The sequence below is a fragment of the Bathycoccus prasinos genome (genome assembly GCF_002220235.1).
Source record: "Bathycoccus prasinos genomic : Chromosome_3".
In the NCBI taxonomy this organism is placed as follows: Eukaryota; Viridiplantae; Chlorophyta; class Mamiellophyceae; order Mamiellales; family Bathycoccaceae; genus Bathycoccus; species Bathycoccus prasinos.
In genome coordinates this window covers 960,017-981,220 of record NC_024006.1, presented here as the reverse complement: position 1 = coordinate 981,220, position 21,204 = coordinate 960,017, and the positions used below count along the sequence as shown (strand labels likewise).

The 21,204-nt window shown below is 49.5% G+C and overlaps 6 protein-coding genes across 6 annotated transcripts; 4 read left to right on the top strand and 2 right to left on the bottom strand.

Annotated features, from left to right (window-relative positions):
- Positions 1 to 81: 81 nt before the first annotated feature.
- Positions 82 to 4,359, top strand: Bathy03g05120 (putative trehalase 1(B); the record flags this gene model as incomplete). The annotated part of the gene is made up of 2 exons (XM_007513952.1): positions 82 to 996; positions 1,060 to 4,359. 2 exons carry the CDS (start codon positions 82 to 84, stop codon positions 4,357 to 4,359), a joined length of 4,215 nt encoding a protein of 1,404 aa, XP_007514014.1.
- Positions 4,360 to 4,679: 320 nt separating this feature from the next.
- Bathy03g05110 (COP9 signalosome complex subunit 5) lies at positions 4,680 to 6,065 on the top strand (the record flags this gene model as incomplete). The annotated part of the gene is made up of 1 exon (XM_007514216.1): positions 4,680 to 6,065. The coding sequence occupies one exon, from the start codon at positions 4,680 to 4,682 to the stop codon at positions 6,063 to 6,065; it is 1,386 nt and encodes a 461-aa protein (XP_007514278.1).
- A 155-nt stretch (positions 6,066 to 6,220) lies between these two features.
- On the bottom strand, positions 6,221 to 6,778 carry Bathy03g05100 (predicted protein; the record flags this gene model as incomplete). Its single annotated transcript, XM_007514082.1, has 1 exon — positions 6,221 to 6,778. The coding sequence occupies one exon, from the start codon at positions 6,776 to 6,778 to the stop codon at positions 6,221 to 6,223; it is 558 nt and encodes a 185-aa protein (XP_007514144.1).
- Positions 6,779 to 7,458: 680 nt separating this feature from the next.
- Bathy03g05090 (unnamed protein product) lies at positions 7,459 to 13,911 on the top strand (the record flags this gene model as incomplete). The annotated part of the gene is made up of 1 exon (XM_007514138.1): positions 7,459 to 13,911. The coding sequence occupies one exon, from the start codon at positions 7,459 to 7,461 to the stop codon at positions 13,909 to 13,911; it is 6,453 nt and encodes a 2,150-aa protein (XP_007514200.1).
- A 243-nt stretch (positions 13,912 to 14,154) lies between these two features.
- Positions 14,155 to 15,369, bottom strand: Bathy03g05080 (predicted protein; the record flags this gene model as incomplete). Its single annotated transcript, XM_007513948.1, has 1 exon — positions 14,155 to 15,369. One exon carries the CDS (start codon positions 15,367 to 15,369, stop codon positions 14,155 to 14,157), a length of 1,215 nt encoding a protein of 404 aa, XP_007514010.1.
- Positions 15,370 to 15,549: 180 nt separating this feature from the next.
- Bathy03g05070 (predicted protein) lies at positions 15,550 to 21,120 on the top strand (the record flags this gene model as incomplete). Its single annotated transcript, XM_007514101.1, has 1 exon — positions 15,550 to 21,120. One exon carries the CDS (start codon positions 15,550 to 15,552, stop codon positions 21,118 to 21,120), a length of 5,571 nt encoding a protein of 1,856 aa, XP_007514163.1.
- Positions 21,121 to 21,204: the final 84 nt, after the last annotated feature.

The following is a 21,204-nucleotide window of genomic DNA, read 5'->3' as shown; positions in this document are numbered from 1 at the left end:
CCGGGGAACACGATGATGATGGCATCATCATCATCGCATTCATCATCATCACGTTCTCTTCTTTCGACGACTTTTATGACGATGAACAATAAAAAGAAGACAAATACTTCCACTGCTCCTAAAAAAGGTGGTTTTACTGGGAGGTGGAGGACAACAAGAACGATGATGAAAGCGGAGATGGATGATGATTTGGAGTCTCGGAGACATCATCATCCTCAAAGACGACGGAAGAACATTTCAGCATCGTTTTCGACGAGAGCGACGAGAAGAAGCGCCTCTTTGTCCGCCTCTTCCTCCTCCGAAGACGAGAATACGAATACGAATTATAACAACAGTAGCAGCAGCAGCAGCGAGAATAATACTCGCAACACTAATAACAACGAGAATAATAATACTACGAATACTAATGATGAATTCATCTTGTACGGCTCGCAAGGCTCGCGATCGCCGCTCATCAACTGGTACCTGTACGAAAAGGAAGTCCAATTCGAATTGAAAGAACCGAGAGACGTGTCGAACCCACACCCGTTCGGACAAGTCCCGGCGTTGAGACACAAAGAAAACGTGGAGCTCTTTGAATCCGGGGCGATTCTTTTATACTTGGCGGATAAGTGCGGGGAGTTGAAAAGCGACGAGGCGAAAGCGAACGCGTATTCGTGGGTGTTGTGGGCGAACGCGTCGTTAGATCCCATCTGTTTCAAAGAAGACATCAACGGCCGCGTCATCGATACCGGGATTAAAAACGAAACCAAAGGAATGCGACGATTGGACGATGTTTTGAGCAAACGCGAGTGGTTATCCGGGGATCAATTCGGCGTCGCCGACGTCGCGGTTGCCGCGTATTTACTCTACGTGCCGCAGTTTTTTCAAGGCGTTTCCTTTAAACGGTGGCCAAACGTCGCCAAGTTTATGGGGAGATGCTGTAGCCGAGACTCGTACGCGAAAGCGTTCGGACCGAGAGTGCAGAGTTATTTAATCGGGGAGTTGATGAAAGACGTCGATGGTAACTGATTTATTACGTTACGTAACAGAACATCAACATTCTACTCGTATTCGTAGTCGCGCAACATCTACTCGTTTACCGCACGCGTGTCCTCACTTTTTCTCTCTCGTTTTGCTCCAATTTATTATAACGGAGAGAGAGAGAAAGAAGAAACGCAAAACTCTCATTACAACCACACAATCACCATCATCATCATCTCCGCTTTTACGACTACTACTGCGATCACCACCCGCGCGACGAGTTGGTCTTCCTCCTCCCGCACTTCTTCCTCTTCTCGTTCGTCCGCGTTGTTTGCGATTCAACAAAGACAAAACTCGGGAGTGTCGTCGTGTGTTTCCCCCACAACCACCTGTAGGTGGTTTCCTCCTCGACGACGAACCGGTTTTGAAGAACGCACGCATCATCATCACTATCATCGTCGAGGAAAAGCGACGACGAGGGGGAGCGTTTTAATACTGAACGCGTTCGAGAAGCAAAACGAGAACAAAGACGAGGAGGAAAAGGAGAAGTCGTTTTTCGAAGAAGACTTTGAAAGGTTGCGCCAAACTCTGGACAACGAGAAGAAAATGATGATGAACAACACGTCCTCCTCCTTCGACGAAAAAGGGAGGAGAGTAGAAGAGACGAACAACACCAACGAGAAGAACAATTTCGCGACGACGACTTCTTCAAAAGCCGCCGCTGAAACCATCGACGGGAGAGGGAAGACGATTCAGACGCAGACGACGACGACGAGGAAGGCCCCGTTCAAAAATCCACTTCTGGATGATGAAATCGGCCTCCCGCCTCGATCGGATTCGCCCGCGATCGATATATCGTTCGCGCACGGTTTTGATTCGCACCATCATCACTTGACGTCGGTGCAAGAAGTGTACACGAACGCGGCTATTTTAGACGCCGCGCACCAATCGATGAACTTTCTCGACTCGAAAGATTTCGTGGACACGGAGATTCGAACGAGCGCGAGTTTGACGATTTCGAATTTTTTAAACATTGGGAATAATCGATTAGGGGAAGGTGGGATGATTGGGAGCGGGAGAGGCGAGGAGAGCACGTCGGTAGGCGCGGCGGCGGGGGCGTCTGGGAGAGACCAGATTATGGAGAGAGAGAGCGAGACGAACGAGGAGGTGATGAAGCAATTTTTCGAGGGGCATTTTTATAGCGGGCCGAGCGGATTGAACGATATGGGTGTGAACGTTGGTAACGGTAACGGAGGTAGTGGCGAGGAAGGGACGGTGGCGAACGCGTTGGTGCATTTGTTGCACGATTGGACGGAAGTGCCGTCGGTGATTGCAAATTTGTTGCATCCGGAAATATTAGCCGAAAACGGAGGAGGAGGGACGGTGAAGTTATCCACGAGCATGGGAAGATTGAATAGCATTCAAGAAGACGAAGAAGAAGCGGCGATGATGGGAAAAAGTTCGAGCGCGAAGAAAGGCGGTGGCGGCTTAGGGGAAGTCGACGACGACGAGGCATATAAGCATCACGCCAAGGCGATCCAGCTCGCCAGACACTGTAACAACACGTGGCCTTTATTGGCGCGAAGCGTAGCGCCGTCGGCGAACCAGCGACAGGCGACGCCGTTAGAATACGCGACGGGATCAAACACGCCAAGAGGACCGATTCCAAATTCGCCGTTAGCGTCGCCGAAAAAGTCTAGAACTATGGCGGCCAATCAACAAGTCCAAACTGCGTTTAGTGGAGGTGGTTCTTCTTCCTCGACGAACGACAGAGTGAGCGCTCTGACCGGGTCGTTAAAATCGAAGCTTCAAATCAACCCCGCGTTTCCTCAGAAGCAACCGCCGCACATGCCGCCACAACAACAGAAATCCTCTTTAATTCCTTTGCCACACGTAGCTATCGTCCCTGGCGAACGCTTTCGCGAAACGTATTATTGGGACACGTATTGGGTTGCGCTCGGATTACTCGAGAGCGACATGTACTCGACCGCGACGGGCGTCATTCGAAACCTACTCTCTATGGTAGAACGGTTCGGGTACGTCCCGAACGGAAGTCGCGTGTATTATTTGAATCGCTCGCAACCGCCTGTATTAGCCACCGCGGTTCGCGCGGTATACGAATCGACGCGAGATATCGATTTGTTGAAATACGCGGTCCAGCTGTTACAACGCGAGCACAAATACATGACGAGGCCGGAAAAGTGCATAAACGTTGTCTCGCAACAGACTGGAAATTTACACACGTTATCGCGATACTGGGCGTATACCGAGAAACCTCGACCGGAATCGTATCGCGAAGATTTAGACACCGCGAAGGAGTTTTGTAACAAGTTTTGCGATTCCAAAGATTCCAAGGAGAAAACCGATCGATTGCGCGCCGATTTGTTTCGCGACATTGCCTCCGCCGCAGAGTCCGGTCACGATTTCTCCTCTCGATGGTTCGAAGATCGACAGTCAATTCGTACAATCCGAACGACCAAAATCGTTCCCGCGGATTTGAACGGATTCATGTACAAAATGGAACGGGACATCGCTTGGTTGGCGAGACAGTTGGAACAAAACGTCGAATCGGTCGAAGAGGTTGAGTACGCTCAAGAACTCGCAACGCAATTCGAAATCATGGCGGAAACTCGAAGAAATGCAATATACGAGGTCATTTGGGACGATTCAGAAAAGCGTTGGCGCGATCTTATCTTGAGACGATCGAAATTTGATACCTACAACATCGACGGCACGACCACGGATCCTTCTTTACACAAGAACAACCGCTTCGACGATCCAGACGCGGTGTACGAATACTCCTTCGCGGCAGGCCCGTACGCTTCGGATTGGGTCCCTCTGTGGTGCGGCGTTTTCGAGAAGAATTCCAAAGAAGCTCTGGACGCGTGCGAAAGTTTACGTCAATCCCCGATCGTGGACGTCGCCGGCATCGCGTGCTCCACGGTCAAATCTGGAGAACAGTGGGACTTCCCAAACGTCTGGGCGCCGCTCACGCACATGCTCGTCGAAGGCGTCTCCGAATACGGCGGCGAACAAAACGAAGTCTACGCCAATTTCGCGAAAAATGAAGCGCACAAGTATTGTAAATCCGTCTCTAAAGGCTTGCGTCTCACTCACGCGATGCACGAAAAATACGACTGCCGATTTTTCGGCGCCATCGGCCGCGGCGGCGAGTACGCGCCGCAAACCGGTTTCGGTTGGACGAACGGCGTCGCGCTCGCATTTTTAGCGAAATACGGCGGTTGGAACGAAGAAGAAGAGGACGAGGAAACCGAAGCGCCGAGAATGGGTTTATGCGAAACCCAAACGTGCGAGGACTTCTTCTCGGATTCCTCCGGCGGCGACGACGCCTACTCGTCCTCGGAAGAGGACGAACAGTACAGGTACTCGGATTGACGTCTCCTCGTCAACGACACACTAAAACACACATCATCATCATCACGCATAAAAGTAGAGAATACCACCACTTTTGTACTGCTGCTCTAGTAGGAGTACTAGTAGCTCTTTGTAAATTTATTATCATCATCTTTTTGTCATCACATATGTGTTACGCATACGTATTCGTTGCTCTGTAAGTAAGACACAGATGAGACAGTTGGAAACTTTCGTGTTTTTCGTCCTCAAAAAAAAGAGATCTCATCACACGTGCTGGTAAAGTTATACGAGCGTAAAGAGGTTTCAACGACTCGTTTGACGATCGACACGACTTGGCGAAGATGAAGACGATTTTCTCTGTTCCAGACGACGAGGAGGAGGAAGAAGAAGAACGGAAACGAGAGACGATGAGAACGAGTTTACGGGAAAGATTTCGGTTCGAGTTGGCGAATGAAATCGTGGAGATGAGCGCGGACGATCAACTGTTCGAGTACGACCGCGAGGAGTACAAAGCTATCGACAGAGAAAAACCGTGGAAGAAAGACGCGAAGTTTTTTACCGAGGTGAAATTATCCGCTTTGGCGCTGATTAAAATCAGCACGCACGCGAAACGAGGCGGGGAGTTGGAAGTGATGGGGTTGTTGCAAGGGAAAGTGACGCGAGACGGGAAGTTTATCGTCGCGGACGCGTTTCCGTTACCGGTGGAAGGGACAGAAACGAGAGTGTCCGCGCAATCGGAGGCGAACGAGTACATGATTGAATACAACGATTGCGCGAAGAGAAACGGGCGAGAGGAACACGTGGTTGGATGGTACCACTCGCATCCGGGGTACGGATGTTGGTTGAGCGGCATCGACGTGGATACGCAGTCGCAGAATCAAATGTTTACCGATCCGTATTTAGCGATTGTGGTCGATCCGGTGAGGAGTCAAGCGAGTGGGAGAGTGGAGATCGGCGCGTTTAGAACGTATCCGGAGGGATATACCGATACGAGCAGCAGCAGAGGAGGGAGAAGGATCGGCGGCGGAGGAGGTTCGTCCTCGGGAGTCGGCGATTTCGTCCCGTCGGCGAAGATTGAAGATTACGGCGTACACAAGGATAAGTACTACGAGTTGCCGATTTCGATTTTCAAATCAACGTTGGATGGACAGATTTTAAAACGTTTGTGGGACGAGTATTGGGCTTCGACTTTTACTTCGATGCCTTTGAGCAAGGGTTCCGGGGCGAAGAATTTCGTGGACGCGTCGGTGAAGGACGTGGCGCAGAAGATGAGCAAGATTGACGCGTCGAGAGGGTTTTTAGTAGAAGACGAATTCCACGGGTTTGGTGGTTTAGGAGGAGGTGGTGGTCAGAAAGGAGGAGGAGGAAGAGCAGAGATGGAGGAGGAGGAAGGCGGCATGCGGGCCTTGCTTTTGGACGACGACGACGCCAACGTCGCCGCCGCCGGAAATGGTTCTGGCGGTGGCGGTAAAGAAAGGAAGGAGAAAGCAACTGCGCAGAAAACTTCCGGCGCTGCTGCGACTGCAACAACGAGCCTCCTCGACGCGAAAACGTTAAAAGCTATCCGCGGCGGTGCGGACAGCGAAAAGTTGCGCGCCGCCGCTCGAGAGGCGGAAGGCGTCGCCGCCGAACACGCGAAACAGTCCATCGCGAGAGCGTTGAACGAAAGACTCTTTTGCAGAGCAGCAACAGTTGCCGGCGTCGTCGACGCGCAAATGCATGAATAGCTTTTTTAGAAATAGAGAGAGAGAGAGAGAAAGAGAGAGAGAAAAACATATAACACGTTTTTAAACATACGCGCTTTTATCGCGAAAGCAAAATGGTATTACTACAAGTCTTATCAATACCAACATCTCTAGGTACGCATAACTATTAAACTACTTCACTGCTCTTTCCTCTTCTTCAGTTCTTCGGCGATTCCTTTTAACTCGTTTTCCAGCGTCATCACGTAATTCTCAAAATCTCCGATTGATTTCAACGACTCGTCGAAGTCGCGTAAACTCTTCACCCACGTTCGGCTTTCGCACTTGAACGCGTCCACTTTTTTCTGCAACACTTTCGCCTCTTTCTCGACTTCTTTTTGGTTTTCAAACACCTCCAAGACGCCTCGATTGATGCCGGAGACTAACGTGGACGTCAGTTTGGCGACTTTTCTCGTCGCGTCTTTTCTGTTTTCCGCTTTACAGAGATTGAAGAGATTGAATTTCGAGTCAGTTCGTTGCACAGCAGAGAGAAAGAACGAAAGAAGGTGTATACCTAGATCTTCGGCGAACCGTCCCTCGGAAGAAGAGGAAACGTATTTCTCGTGTCGCGATAACGCGCGTTCCAACGCATCCTTTGTTGTTGTTGTTGTCGTCGTTGTCGTTGCCTTCTTCTTCTTCGTCTCGGTGTCCCTTCGTCGTCCGTCCGCGTCGTCGAAGTCCTTTCCAGAGGAGGACATTTTTAATTTTTGTGAGGCGAGAGAAAAAGACTTCATGAAAGAAAAAGATGAAAAAAAGGCAAATGCAGAAGCAAAAAAAAAAAAATGTGCCAGACAGACGAGAAAAGAAGAGGAAGGTTTTTTCGACCCCTTGTTTTTTTTGTCCTTTCCAAATCAAAATCCTCAAAGAGAGCGCGCTCGCTGGAGTTGCACTCTTAAACATCGTTTCATTTCTCTTCTTTCTGCGCTTCTTCGTTTTTCTTTCTTCTCGCTCGGAGTATTCATTCGTCGCACTTCTCGTTGGTCGCGCGCGCGCGCGTATATATATATATATATCTCGAAACGCGCGATCTCGTCGAGTTTCACTCGAGAGACGAGACGAGAAAAAGAGAGAGAAGGAAAGAAAACGCACGCGAGAGACGACGATCCCGGAGGAAAAAGGGAAGAGGAAGAAAGAAAGATCGAATCGTTTTTTCGGAGCAAAGGTCGTTTGAGTGAGAGCGAGCGAAGACGAGAGAAAGAGAGAGAGGAAGAGAGACTTCTCTCTTCTTTTCAAACAACGCTTTAGTAAAGGTGCGCTTCGCGCGGAGTTCTCTCTCACTCTCTCTCTCTCTCTCTCGTTCGTTCGTTCGTGTTTGTGACTCTTCAAGCGAGTATACGTTTCTGCGCAACACACAAACACGCACCAAAACGAAAGCAAAATGCGTTCTTCTGTTTCTTCCGCGAAGGAGGAGAAGTCATCGAGAAGAAGAAGAAGAAGAAGAAGAACGACCACCGGAAGGGCGGGGAAGATGCGACCAATGGTGGTATTTCGTCTCTCGTTTAGGAAGCGGATACTTTTCGCGTTCGCGTTTGTCGCCTTTATTTTCGGGACGAGCTTTGGCCGCGGAGGCGTTTCCGCCGTCGAAGTTGATGACGCTACTAAATCGCCTCCTTCTTCGCCGGCGCACTGTGACGCATCGGTGGCACCGGAGAACGGCGATATTGGTAATTGCACTTCAAAGTTGCCGATAGGTCAAACGTGCAGACCAGTGTGCGCCGACGGATTTGTGTTGGCGTTGTCGGGAAAACAGTCGTATTGCGCCCCGGATGGGAAACTCTCCTACGAAGCCGAGTGCGTTTATGACAGTTGTTTTGTTTTGGAAAGAAATGCGGCACAAGAGCGGAAACAAAAACCGATGAACGAGATTATCGTCCACCCCGACGGTAAAGACGAGAAAACTGTTCTCGTGTCAAAAGACGAAAGGGAAATGCATGTGGAAGTCGACACGATGCGCACGCGTGCGAAACTCATCTCGTACGCCAACGCGAGCACGAATAATGTGGTCGTGAGTAAGAGATTAATTGCAGGAGGTGAGAACGAGGAAGAGATAGACGTGGAAAAGAGATTGACGGAATTGAGGAAGAAGGCGGCGGAGTTGAGAGAGAGACTCTTACGAGTGAAATATCGATACACGCCTCCTCCTTCACCGCCTCCATTACCTCCTTCACCACCACCTTCACCACCTTCACCACCTCCACCACCGCCTCCATCACCGCCTCCATCACCGCCTCCGTTGCCTCCACCGCCGTTGCCTCCACCGCCGTTACCTCCACCGCCGTTACCTCCACCGCCGTTGCCTCCACCGCCGTTACCTCCGCCGCCGTTACCTCCACCGCCGTTGCCTCCACCGCCGTTGCCTCCACCGCCGTTGCCTCCACCGCCGTTACCTCCGCCGCCGTTGCCTCCACCGCCGTTGCCTCCGCCGCCGTTGCCGACGTACTTGACAGATGAAACCTTCTTCGGCGCGTTTGATTTGTGTTTGAAAGAATCACCAGTCACGGGCGAGTGCACGACGTATGGATTGTCGACGACGAATTACGGCACGATGCCGAATTGGGATGTGAGTAGAGTGAAAAATATGAAGGATCTTTTTTACCCGTGGAGGAATAATCCTGCAATTTGGTATACAGAATTCAACGGCGATATTTCGAGTTGGAACACAGGGCAAGTGACGACTATGAGAGCTATGTTTAATAACGCTCAAGTGTTCAACCAAAACATTGGGGATTGGAACACAGCGCAAGTGACTGATATGACTGAGACATTTTATTTTGCATACAGGTTCAACCAAGACATCTCGGGTTGGGACACATCGCAAGTGACCCGCATGCATCGCACCTTCAATATGGCCAAAGATTTCAACCAAGCCATCGGGAGGTTGGGAGGTTGGGACACTTCACAAGTGGGCGATATGACGTACATGTTCAGTGGCGCGACGGCATTCAACCAAGACATTTCCTCGTGGACTGGAGCTGCCGCAACTACTCAGCAACCGAACATGTTTTCCGGCGCTTCTGCGTTTGAAGCGAAATTTAAGTGCACCGACGCCGTCACCGGTCCAGCGAATTCGTGCGTAGGTCCCTCGCCAATTCCGGCCGGTACAAGCTGGCATACTTTCGTCAAGGATTGTTTGGATGAATCTGCAGCGACTGGAGAATGTATAGACTGGGCTCGATCGCAAGACGTTTGGTACGGGACGATGCCGAATTGGGATACGAGTTTGGTGACGGATATGAGTGGCCATTATAAAGGCTTTAGCGATAAAAGGACATTCAACGGCGATATTTCGAAGTGGAACACAGAAAAAGTGACTGATATGAGATATATGTTTTATTACGCTTCTGCGTTCAACCAAGACATTGGGAGTTGGAACACAGCGCAAGTGACTTCTATGAATTCTATGTTTCGTGACGCTTCTGCGTTCAACCAAAACATTGGAAGTTGGAACACGGCGCAAGTGACTACTATGGGCAATATGTTTCAATACGCTTCTGCGTTCAACCAAGACATTGGGAGTTGGAACACAGGGAAAGTGACTACTATGTATCAAATGTTTTTTGCAGCTTCTGCGTTCAACCAAGACATTGGGAGTTGGAACACAGCGCAAGTGACTACTATGAATTCTATGTTTCCTGACGCTTCTGCGTTCAACCAAGACATTGGGAGTTGGAACACAGAGAAAGTGACTACTATGATGTATATGTTTTATCAAGCTCCTGCGTTCAACCAAGACATTGGGAGTTGGAACACAGCGGAAGTAACTAATATGCAATATATGTTTTCTTACGCTTCTGCGTTCAACCACGACATTTCCTCGTGGACCGGAACCGCAGCGACATCGGCGCAAACGAATATGTTTCTCGACGCTTCTGCGTTTCAAGAGAAATACACGTGTGGCACCTCCGGCCCTGCGAGTTCTTGCAATGTTATCGAAAGCACGTGGATAGCTCCTTCTCCTCCCCCGCCTTCTCCTCCCTCTCCTCCGCCGCCTCCTCCTGCGCCGGGGATGTTTTTTACGGCGGTGGCGCTGAGCGACGACGGGGATCAAGTGACGGTGGATATCGGGGAAACAGCGTTCAACGAAGCATTTCAGCTTTGCCCGCTCGTGAAATACGTTCGAAATGGTGCAGACCACGCGTATTATCATCGCATCACAGATATTCCGTCGAACTTTGACGCGTATTCGTTGTTCACGTACACGTGGAAGGACACGAACAACGTGCTAGGCACGGATTTTGATCTCTTCGATACTTTAGACGATTTACGCTCCAGCGCCAACAAGTGGCAATTTTGTAACTACAACGACCCGGACGTGGGGTTTCCGAGAGATTGCGGCAAAGAAACGGGTGTTGCCGACACGTGGTTCTCCATGCCCGGGGATCGATACAACGCGAGAGGGTTGGAGGGCGGCGCTTCGTTCGAGATGTGGAGCGGTGGCGGCTGCCCAGGAATGGTGGATCCGATTCCGTCGGCAAGTTGGACACAGTTCGTTGAAGAATGCTTAGCGGAAAATGGTGCGGAAGTCACCGGTGAATGCACTGAGTGGGCGTCTACAAATAATTACGGGACGATGCCGGGGTGGGACACGAGTTTGGTGGAAGATATGAATTCCACTTTTACTGGAAAAAACGCCTTTAACGGCGACATTTCGAAGTGGAACACAGAAAAAGTGACTAAGATGAATGAAATGTTTTCTTCCGCTTCTGCGTTCAACCAAAACATTGGGAATTGGAACACAGCGCAAGTGAATGATATGTATGATATGTTTTATTCCGCTTCTGCGTTCAACCAAGACATTGGGAGTTGGAACACAACGCAAGTGACTGATATGAGCAGAATGTTTGCTCAGGCTTCTGTGTTCAACCAAGACATTGGGGGTTGGAACACAGAAAAAGTGAAATGGATGGATTATATGTTTAATTCCGCTTCTGCGTTCAACCAAGACATTGGAAATTGGAACACAGAAAAAGTGACTGATATGTCTCATATGTTTTCTTCCGCTTCTGCGTTCGACCAAGACATTTCCTCGTGGACGGGAACGGCAGCGACAACGGCGCAATCTAACATGTTTCTCGGAGCGACTGCATTTGAAGCGAAATTCGCGTGTGCCGACGCCGTCACCGGTCCGGCGAGTTCGTGCGATACGATTAAAAGTACTTGGTTAATCACTGCTTACTCGTATCTTGGTGAAGGCGAGTGTCGTCAATCTGATGGCAGTTACCCAATAAAATTCTCGAAAGGCTATTACGATTTGAACCCTCACACGAGCGGTACTAATGCTGAGCAAGCTCTGGACCGATGTAAGGCAAAGTGTTTCGCATTCGCGTGGTGTTTAGCTGCCGAAGTTGTACTTCGGGATATTTGGGATACACCTGAGTGTCGATTAATTACGGATTGGAACGCTTATGTTGTTGAATCGACGAATACATTCCAAAACAATCAATGGGGAGGTACGCAAAGTATAGATGGTGAAAATTATCAGACGTATTGCAATGGTGGCTCGTCCCCGTGTAGCTCTTCAAATGTTTTCGATGGAGGGAAACTCAACAGTCGAGATGGATACCACTGTTACATAAAGACTGCTTCGACGTTGCCTCCACCGCCGTTACCTCCACCGCCGTTGCCTCCGCCGCCGTTGCCTCCACCGCCGTTACCTCCGCCACCGAGTCCTCCGCCAGTCCCCTCCTCGCTGTCAAATAACGATCCGCTCAATAATCAGCGGGAAATTTCCTACAGCACTGCGGATGGATTCGTCGTCCAATCTGGCGACGATTTGCCAAACGCTTATTCTGAACTAAGCAACGGCGATCGCGTGTACGCATGGAATTTTTATACTAATGCATGGTCAAGTCGTGGTCCCTCAAACTTATTCGACGCTTCAATATCGGATTGGGATCATGGGGCACACACCAATTCAGGTCCGACTTCAAAATGGACGTACAATTTCGCTTCCGGTAGCAAGTTGGTGACGTCGATGAAGTTTACTCAGCCGGGAGCGAACCATTTTGAAGGCGATATCACAATCGAGTACTGGGATGGAAGTGCTTTCGTTGGTGTTTCAAACCCGAGCTCTGCTGGTTTTGCAACCGATGTCACGTACGTTTCGCTAGAGGAAATTGAAATCAGTTTTGATCCAGCGTTTTCGGCGTGGTTTCGAATAACCGTGTATCCGCACCCGAACTCACCGAACAAAAACTACAACGGCTTATGGGAATGGGAGATTTCTGGGTTTGTCGTGCCTTCACCCCCACCACCTCCGCCATCGCCGAGTCCACCGCCGAGTCCACCTGCTCCGCCTCCGCCGCCGCCTCCTCTAACTCCAATACCGTCGGCGAGTTGGGACGATTTCGTTCTTTTGTGTTTAGCAGAAGCACCGGTTACCGGCGAGTGCACGGATTGGGCGTCTAAAAATAATTACGGGACGATGCCGAATTGGGATACGAGTTTGGTGGAAGATATGAGTGGATATGATGGAAGTGTTTTTCAAGGCTTTGGCGATAAAAGTACATTCAACGGCGACATATCGAAGTGGAACACAGAGAAAGTGACTACTATGTATGATATGTTTCACTCCGCTTCTGCGTTCAACCAAGACATTGGGGATTGGAATACAGCGCAAGTGAAAAATATGTATGGAATGTTTTATCAAGCTTCTGCGTTCAACCAAGCCATTGGGAGTTGGACCACAGCGGAAGTAACTAATATGCAATATATGTTTGGTTACGCTTCTGCGTTCAACCACGACATTTCCTCGTGGACCGGAACCGCAGCAACGTCAGCGCAAACGAATATGTTTTCCGTCGCTTCTGCGTTTCAAGCGAAATTTAAGTGCTCCAACGTCGTCACCGGTCCGGCGAATTCGTGCGAAGGTCCCTCGCCAATTCCAGACGCGAGCTGGCATACTTTCGTCGCGGAATGTTTGGATGAATCTACAGCGATTGCGGAGACTGGAGAATGTATAGACTGGGCTCGATCGCAAGACGTTTGGTACGGGACGATGCCGAATTGGGATACGAGTTTGGTGACGGATATGAGTGGATATGATGGAAGTGTTTTTCAAGGCTTTGGCGATAAAAGTACATTCAACGGCGACATATCGAAGTGGAACACAGAGAAAGTGACTACTATGTATGATATGTTTCACTCCGCTTCTGCGTTCAACCAAGACATTGGGGATTGGAATACAGCGCAAGTGAAAAATATGTATGGAATGTTTTATCAAGCTTCTGCGTTCAACCAAGCCATTGGGAGTTGGACCACAGCGGAAGTAACTAATATGCAATATATGTTTGGTTACGCTTCTGCGTTCAACCACGACATTTCCTCGTGGACCGGATCCGCAGCGACGACGGCGCAAACTGGCATGTTTACTTCCGCAACTGCGTTTCAAGCGAAATTTACGTGCTCCGACGCCAACACCGGTCCGGCGAGTTCGTGTGTATCATTATCGGACTACACCTTTGAGGTTTCTGTCAAGGCGAGTTCGACAATCGGCCTCCACATCAGCGAAGTGGAGTTTGTTGGGGCGCAAGTGAATCCATTCGTTGTTTCTGGGATTGTTCCGGACCGAGGAACCCCCCCAAAAGCTTTGTCAACGTTACTCGACGGAACGGATACTGGAATCGCGTATGACAATCCAGCTGAAGTTGGAACGGTGCCATTTGTCATCCGCGCTCCAACAGATATCACTACTATAAGGATAACGATTCCTCGACCTTTATACGGGCCTGGCTGGAGAATCCTTCGAGATGGCGTGGAAGTCCTGAAAGAAACTGCAAATAGAGGAGGGTCATCCACCCCAAACCCCGTTACGTATACGTATGAATTATAGTTAAAGAGAATATATATATATAACGAAGAAATTACTTATCCGCGTTTTATTGTCCGCTAGGTTCATGAGTGTATAATCACGTCTAAACTAAACTAATCTAGCGGTTGACAAAATCCTGGTCATCTTCGCGTTATCACTATCCCCTCTTCAACGTAAGCTTCGTCATCCGTCGTGTCTTCTTCTTCGTTCTCCTCTCCACTACTATTTCTCTTCATCCGATCCTTCAACTCTTACTCTACTTTTCTACCAGCTACTCAAAACGTCGCTACACGCTCTGTTTTCTGGACAATAATCCCCGACTAACCGAATCATGGCGTATATTTGCATCAAATGGTTTGCAAAGATCATGAGATGCCAATTTTCGTGCGCGCACCAAACGCCCGGAATCGTCATAGGGCTTCGTCGTTTACAATCCATGCGAGTGCAATAGACAAAGTAAAAAGGCGATAGGAATTTACTCGTAAACTGAATAGCTACGTTTGTTTTCCAACTGACGCCGTGTATGTATTTCGTCTCGGTGATCATCAACAAGACGATGTTGAACGCGAAAATGAGGAACCGTTCTCTTCGCATGTATTTCATCACGCACGTTTGCTTTTGGCGAAACGCGAGGATTTGCATGAAGAAAAGAATCGACGTCGCGCATACAGCGACGCGCGCTTCTGTGCCTTGAAATAAATCCCCGGAGAATAACACCGTGTGTGAGGTGAACCCGAAGGATATCCCGAGAAAATCTGCGCTCAACGCGACGTCGTGCGCGAACCTCGATTTCCACGGAATGAAGTGTAAAAACGTCGAACACGTATACGGCACCAGCGTGCACATCATCAACCAAAAGGTTCTCGGGTGCACTCGAAACCATTCCGATTTGTTGTTGTATAGTAATATCGGGTACCCAACTGAAGCTAACAAACAGTGCAACCACCCTCGCATGAGCGGTCGAGACATGGTTAAATCCGCGTACCGCTTGTGCCTCCCAAGTTTACGGAAATCGATCAGAGAGGCTAAAGGGAAGCGATACTTTTTTCTTCTGCTCTTACTACTACTACTACTCGTCTGTGGCGCTCGTCGATGATGTTTTCCATCGCGTCGTTCATCGCTTCTGTTACTGCTCTTCCTGCTACTATTTCTCCTTAGTCTTCTTCTCGCGTTCCCCGCCAGCGATATCTCGTCTTCCTCCTCGTCTCTCCTCTCCTCGTCGTCATCTTCAGAAGATGACGAATGCTCATCCTTTTCCTCCCCGTCCTCGTTGTTCTCCTCCTCGAATCGTTTCAAGTGCTCTTTCAAACTTCTAAATTTCTCCTCCGACACGCGTCTCTCGAACGCGTCTCGAGGTAAATCTAAACTTTTCGCTCTTCGCAAGTTGCTCCCGTAGGAATGTTTCAACGCTCTCACGGGGGAGTGCGCGATTTCGTACTCGATTTCCTGGTTCGGGTGAATCAGTTTCGTCGAAAACATTATTGTTGTTGTTGTTGTTATTATTATTATTATTATTAGTATCCTCCCGCGTTATTCGTGTTCTTATTATTATTATTATTATCGCTGCCGGTGGTGTTGCTCGCGTGCCTTTGTGTTCGCATTCGTGTTCGTATACTGAAGACCATCGTCTCGTTTCCTCTTTTTCTCCTCACTCTCAAAATGCGAATCAGAGGCGAGTTTCGCGTCCACGTGCGCGCGCGTACTTCTTCTCATTCTTCTCGAGGAGGCGCGTTGAAACGACGACAACACCTGCTGCTGCTGCTCACGGAGGAAGCGCACGCGAGAGGGGAGTGGGAGATTGAAAAAGGAGGAGGAGTATCATCGTCGTCGGTGTTGGAGAAACACGTGCTCGATTTACTCTCGAGAGATGTCGTGGAGATTCGTTTGGTGGAGAAAGTGAATGGAACAACGGAAGAAGAAGAGGAAAAAGAAAAAGAAAAAGAAGACAAGGAGTTGTTCGTCGCCGCCGTGCGTGGGAAACTTCCTCGAGGATTGTTTTTTAAAACGAACGAGGTAGAGAAGGAAGAGGCGGAGAAACGACGAGAGGATGGGATTGCAAAGTTTCCGAAATCTTTAGCATTCGTGTTGACACATTTTTTGGACCAACGAGAACAACGAGAACGAGAACAAAAACAAGGGAAAGAAGAAGCAAAACGAGAGAAGAAGAAGACAAAGAAGAGTTTCTGCGGCGTGATTGGGTGTCAGATGCACCGAGGCGCGGGAGAACACGATACGTTAAAATCGCAACTGGAAAAGCTTCGACCGGAAGCGCGGAAGGATTCCAAGTTGCCGACGATTGATCGATTTGACGAGAGGTTTCCGTGTCCTGGGGATTTACCGGCGTTGGCGTTGGAAAGAATCGTGAAGAATTTAGATGCTAAATCCGCGGGACGGTTACAGTGCGTTTCGAAAGGGTTTCGAGCGGTGATGGATCAGACGTCGCCCGGATTGAAGTTGACGTTGCATCCGCATCAGAGAGCGGCGTTGGCGTGGATGAGAATGCGAGAGCGAAGGGATTCGTTGGGGGTGGTTTTAGAACCAGGATGGGTGGAATTGTTCGCTTCTAATGATGACGATGATGAAAACGGTAACCGGGAGGAGTTTCCGTTTTACATGCAAACGAGTACCGGGATTCTTTCGAGAACGCCGCCAAACTATTTCAGCGATTCCTGCGGAGGCGCTCTGTGCGACGAGCCAGGTTTAGGTAAAACCGTCACGGTGTGCGCTTTAATATTAGCGACTCGAGGGAGCTACGCGCCGCCACCGAAAGGCTTAACGATAAAATTTGAACATCCAGAGAAAGAGAACATGGAAGAAAAGGTTCCGTATTACGTAGACGAACCGGTCTTTGAAGAAGAACAAGTAGCAACGCCAGCGGACGACGCCGCCGACGAGGAGGAAGAAGATATAAAAGAAGAAGATGCAGAGGACAAGGACGCAAAAACGCCATCATCTGAAGCAAAGATAAACAGCAAGAAACACGAACAGCCAGGAAAGAAAAAGCGGAACAACCAGTTATTAGCAGCATCGAAAACGCCAACTTCAAATTTACGCCGGTCGCGTCGAAGCAGCGCGTCGACACCCCTAGGTCTCTACGCCAATCTCGAAAAAAAAGGTATGCTCGTTGGTGCGTTGCCGACGCTCGCCTCGTACGCGACCAACGAAAATAAATCTGGTCGTGGTAGAAACTACGAAGATTTATATTTCAATGAAGACGTTTCGACGTGGTCCTCGCCGCCTGGGTATTATTATCGCAACGCGAACAAGAATACAAAAGATGTCGCCAACGACGATGGCCGGGAAAGCTTGAAACGAAACACGCGATTTTTTATGCAATCGTTCAAACTCTCTCACGCAAGAAGCGGCAAAGAGCCAACGCGCGATGTGATTGAATTCGTCTTGCGCAACGCGGGCGAAATATCGGAGAAGAAGTATCTCGTCATTCCACCGTTCCGAAGAAACGACGATCAACCGATGGTTTTAGACGCGTTCAACATCATTCGACGAGCGAGTTCAAAATCTCAATCTGGATACGCGTTTGGTCCACCATCTTTATCGGCGGTGCAGCAACAACAAGAAGATGAAGAAGAAAAAAAAAATGGGAGAGAACCCGGTGATATTCTCGTGCTCGACAAGCGCGCTCTTCACGATGCTTGGCTCGAAATCGAAAGAGAGGAGAGCGGCTTCAAAGTGCCGCAGTTGCAAAAATTGGACAATCCGACGATTATCGGTGGCAAGAGAATTTATCTCGCGAAAACGACGTTGATTATCGTTCCGCAGCCGCTTGTTGCGCATTGGCTCGAGCAGATAGCCTATTGTTGTGGCTCTCGAAAGCGCGAAGACGGTATTCCTAGAATTGGCGTCATTCACAATCAAACGCACGACTCGGAAAGAAGAGCCGAGCGGAACAATTATTACGGTTTAGGCTCGTACGTACAAAAGCTCGAAAACATTTGCGAATGCGACACGTATAGAACGGACGAATGGAGAACGAACGGGAGGATGGAAGAGTGGAAGGAAGAACTCGCGGATAAGGATATAATTATCTTGCCATTATCCGCGCTTTCGTCGCAGTTTGGAAACAAGGATTCCGCGTTTTTTCAGATTCATTTCAATCGCATCGTCTTAGACGAAGGCCACCAAATCGGTGCATCTTTGGCGTTATCGAACAGGTTTCACGTCATTACAAACTTGAAAAGTCACGCAAAATGGCTCATGACTGGTACGCCAACGCCTGCAACGTTTCGCGGAGCAACCGTCGCGCACTTGCAACCTTTGCTCGGCTTTCTGAAGCAATCGCCTTTCGACGCCAACGCGAGACTTTTTGCCACGTTAGTCTCAAGACCTCTCGAGCAAAGGAACGTGAATAACAATAAGAAGAAGAAGGAAGAAAACGATACGGATAAATCCGTCGCGATGATTTATGCGCGATCAGAAGCGGCGCGAATTTTACTCGAGCTTTTGCAGCGCATAATGATTCGCACGTGTAAATCGCACATAAGGTTACCTCCGGTTCGGAAAATTACACATTCCGTACCTTTTACGAAAGAGCACGCGTTATCCTACAACCGTATGGTTTCGCACGTGCAACGATCGATGTTGCTCGCGGATTGGTTCGACCCAAACCACGAGCAAAGTTTACTCAGCTCAAAGAACGCGAAAGAAGCGAGACAGACGGTGGTGAACTTGCGCGAAGCTGCATGCGTCATCGGCGATATGCCTCTGACGTATTCAAACGACGAAATCGATGAAGCAGAACAAGATCTATCCGCGCACTTGAAAGCGAAACTGAATATGACGGATGCCGTGAAAATTCAAGGCATGATTAATCGCGTGATTCCCGCGATGACACGGTACGAGTTTGTGTGCGATGTTTGCGGCATTTTGGCGTATTTACCGATGGTCACGCCGTGCGCGCACGTTTTGTGCGTCGAGTGCGTACAAAATAAGAGCACGATGATGAAAGGCGGCAACGATGATGATAATGATGATGATGCGAAGAGAGTTCGTCGTCCGGCACCTCGCGGATGCGCAAAGTGTGGAATTCCGTACAAAATGCAAGAGGCGACGCCTCGCGAGGACAACCCGATGCCGTGTCAGCCAGTACCTCAGGATCTCATCGAGTTACAATGCTCGTACGTGCAAAGAGGTTGGACGGTAAACATGAACGACGAGCGCTCTTCGCACGAGAGTTCCAAGGCTGATTTTTTGCTCAGCCGTTTGCGCGAGTTAAACGTAGCAGTCACTAAGACGCAGTTGGAAAGCGTCGAAGCTACGGAGAGAATAGTCAAAGAGCATCTGGTGGAAGTGCACGCCAATCGCGAAAATTTCAGCGAGGCTGACTTGGAGCACTTAGCGAATCAAGTTCCCTATTTAAGATACGGGTACAGAACGGACACGCGAATGAAAGGATTAATTGAGTTGCCCATCTTAAGACGCGAGGTTGACGCGTCTTTCGACGCTACAAAAAAGTTGCCAAAGATTGTCGTCTTTAGCTCGTTCAAGACGCATTTACACGTCGTCGACGTGTGTTTAACGGAAGGTCGAGTACCGCTTCAATCGCTCTCCAGACAAGGATACAGTCGTGAACAGAAAGATGCCGCTTTGTCTCAGTTTAGAGACGATCCGGACTGTCCAGTTTTACTATTAGATCGATCTGCGGCGGAAGGTTTGGATCTTTCCTTTGTCAATCGCGTCTTTTTGATGGAACCTTTGGAAAATGTGAGTTTAGAGGAACAAGTAATTTCTCGAGCGCACCGAATGGGACAGCAAAGCATCGTGCACGTGGAAGTGCTCGTCGCGCGAGGTACGGCGGAAGAAACGATGCTCGAAGCGAGAGCGGCGTTTATTAAATGGGAGAAGGCGGAGAAGGAAAAACGCTCCCACGACAACTACGAGAGGAAGGACGAAGAAAACGACCAGTCGGCGGAGAAGATGGAGAACAGTCTCGCGGAAGAAGTCAATCGATCGGGGAGGCGCGTTTTGGAGAAGTTGTCGCTGGTAGATATCGAGGAAAATGCAGAACCGAAATCACACGAGGAGAATTTCTTTTCGGAGAAGGAAGAGGAAGACTTCGCGTCGACGATACAAATTCAACAAGAAGAAGCGGTGAACGTCGTCAACAACATTCACAAGAATATCACCAAAGCCGATGCGAGCGACGAATGGAGAGTGCGCGTGAAATGTAACAGAAGCAGCATTTACGAATTACGACTACCAAACAGAGAAAACACGACTGTTGCCGAACTTCAGCGGATGTGCTTGGAAGCGACCGGCATCCGAGCGGAGGAAAAACCAATCATCGAGTGCGGCTTTCCGATGCGAAGCTGCGAAGATTTACCGAAAACATGCGCCATCGGCTTACTCGGCGTGCGAAATCGCGACTTTGTGAGCGTTGAAACCGCAGCATCGTTGACACTAAAGAAAGAAGAAGAAACGTTAATGACTGCCACCAACGTCGTCGCTGCTGAGGAAATACCTCCGCCAGAACCAATTGCGGCGAAAAACAACCACGGCAAGAAGCGCAAGCAACAGAAAAACGACGACGTTCGCGACGACGTCGCGGATGCAAAGCTCCGAAGAAAACTCAACGGTATTCTGCCCGATTCGGAAATAGCCTCCGCTCGCATGCTTGACGATCCGGATGGCAGGGACGACAACGATGATTTCCTTTCTCGCCAACGCGAAGGTATGGCCCAATCCGCAGCTGTTTTACTCCGAGCGACGCAAGGCGGCGCGACTACCGAGTTACGCACCGAGTTACGCAACGCCATCGACGAAAGAATGATTGAAACGCAAGGCAGGCAAAAAGTTGCCGCGGTTCTGAACAACCAATACTCGATTCAACCGTTACCGAATGACCCAGCCGGTCGTCTTTTGGCGACGTACGCAATCGCCAAAGAGCTGGCGCTGAAAACGCAACACCAAAAATCGCAACTCCAAGACGTCTTCCCGGAAATTCCTCTGCCGTTTTTAATCGCGCTTCTTAAAATAGTCGCCGAAAACGACCAAGATCGAGTTAATTTAGCCCCGGAAAGAATGGCCATGGCGTCGCCGAGGGTGTTTTGGAACGTCGTCAAACACGCGAGGCGCGCCGGCGGCGGCGACAAACCCGTCCTCTCCTTCGCGCTCGCGTTGGAGGCGTTAGCCCCGGGCGTCGCGGATTGGGAGAGCCTGTGCACTCGCGAAAGACTCAAACCCAGTCGGTACAGCGAGTACGTCTCCCATTAATTCAAAGAATACTACTATTGCGTTATCGAACGCGTTATTACGCGACCATCATTAGGCGTCGATGGCAGAAGAAAATTTTGCAGA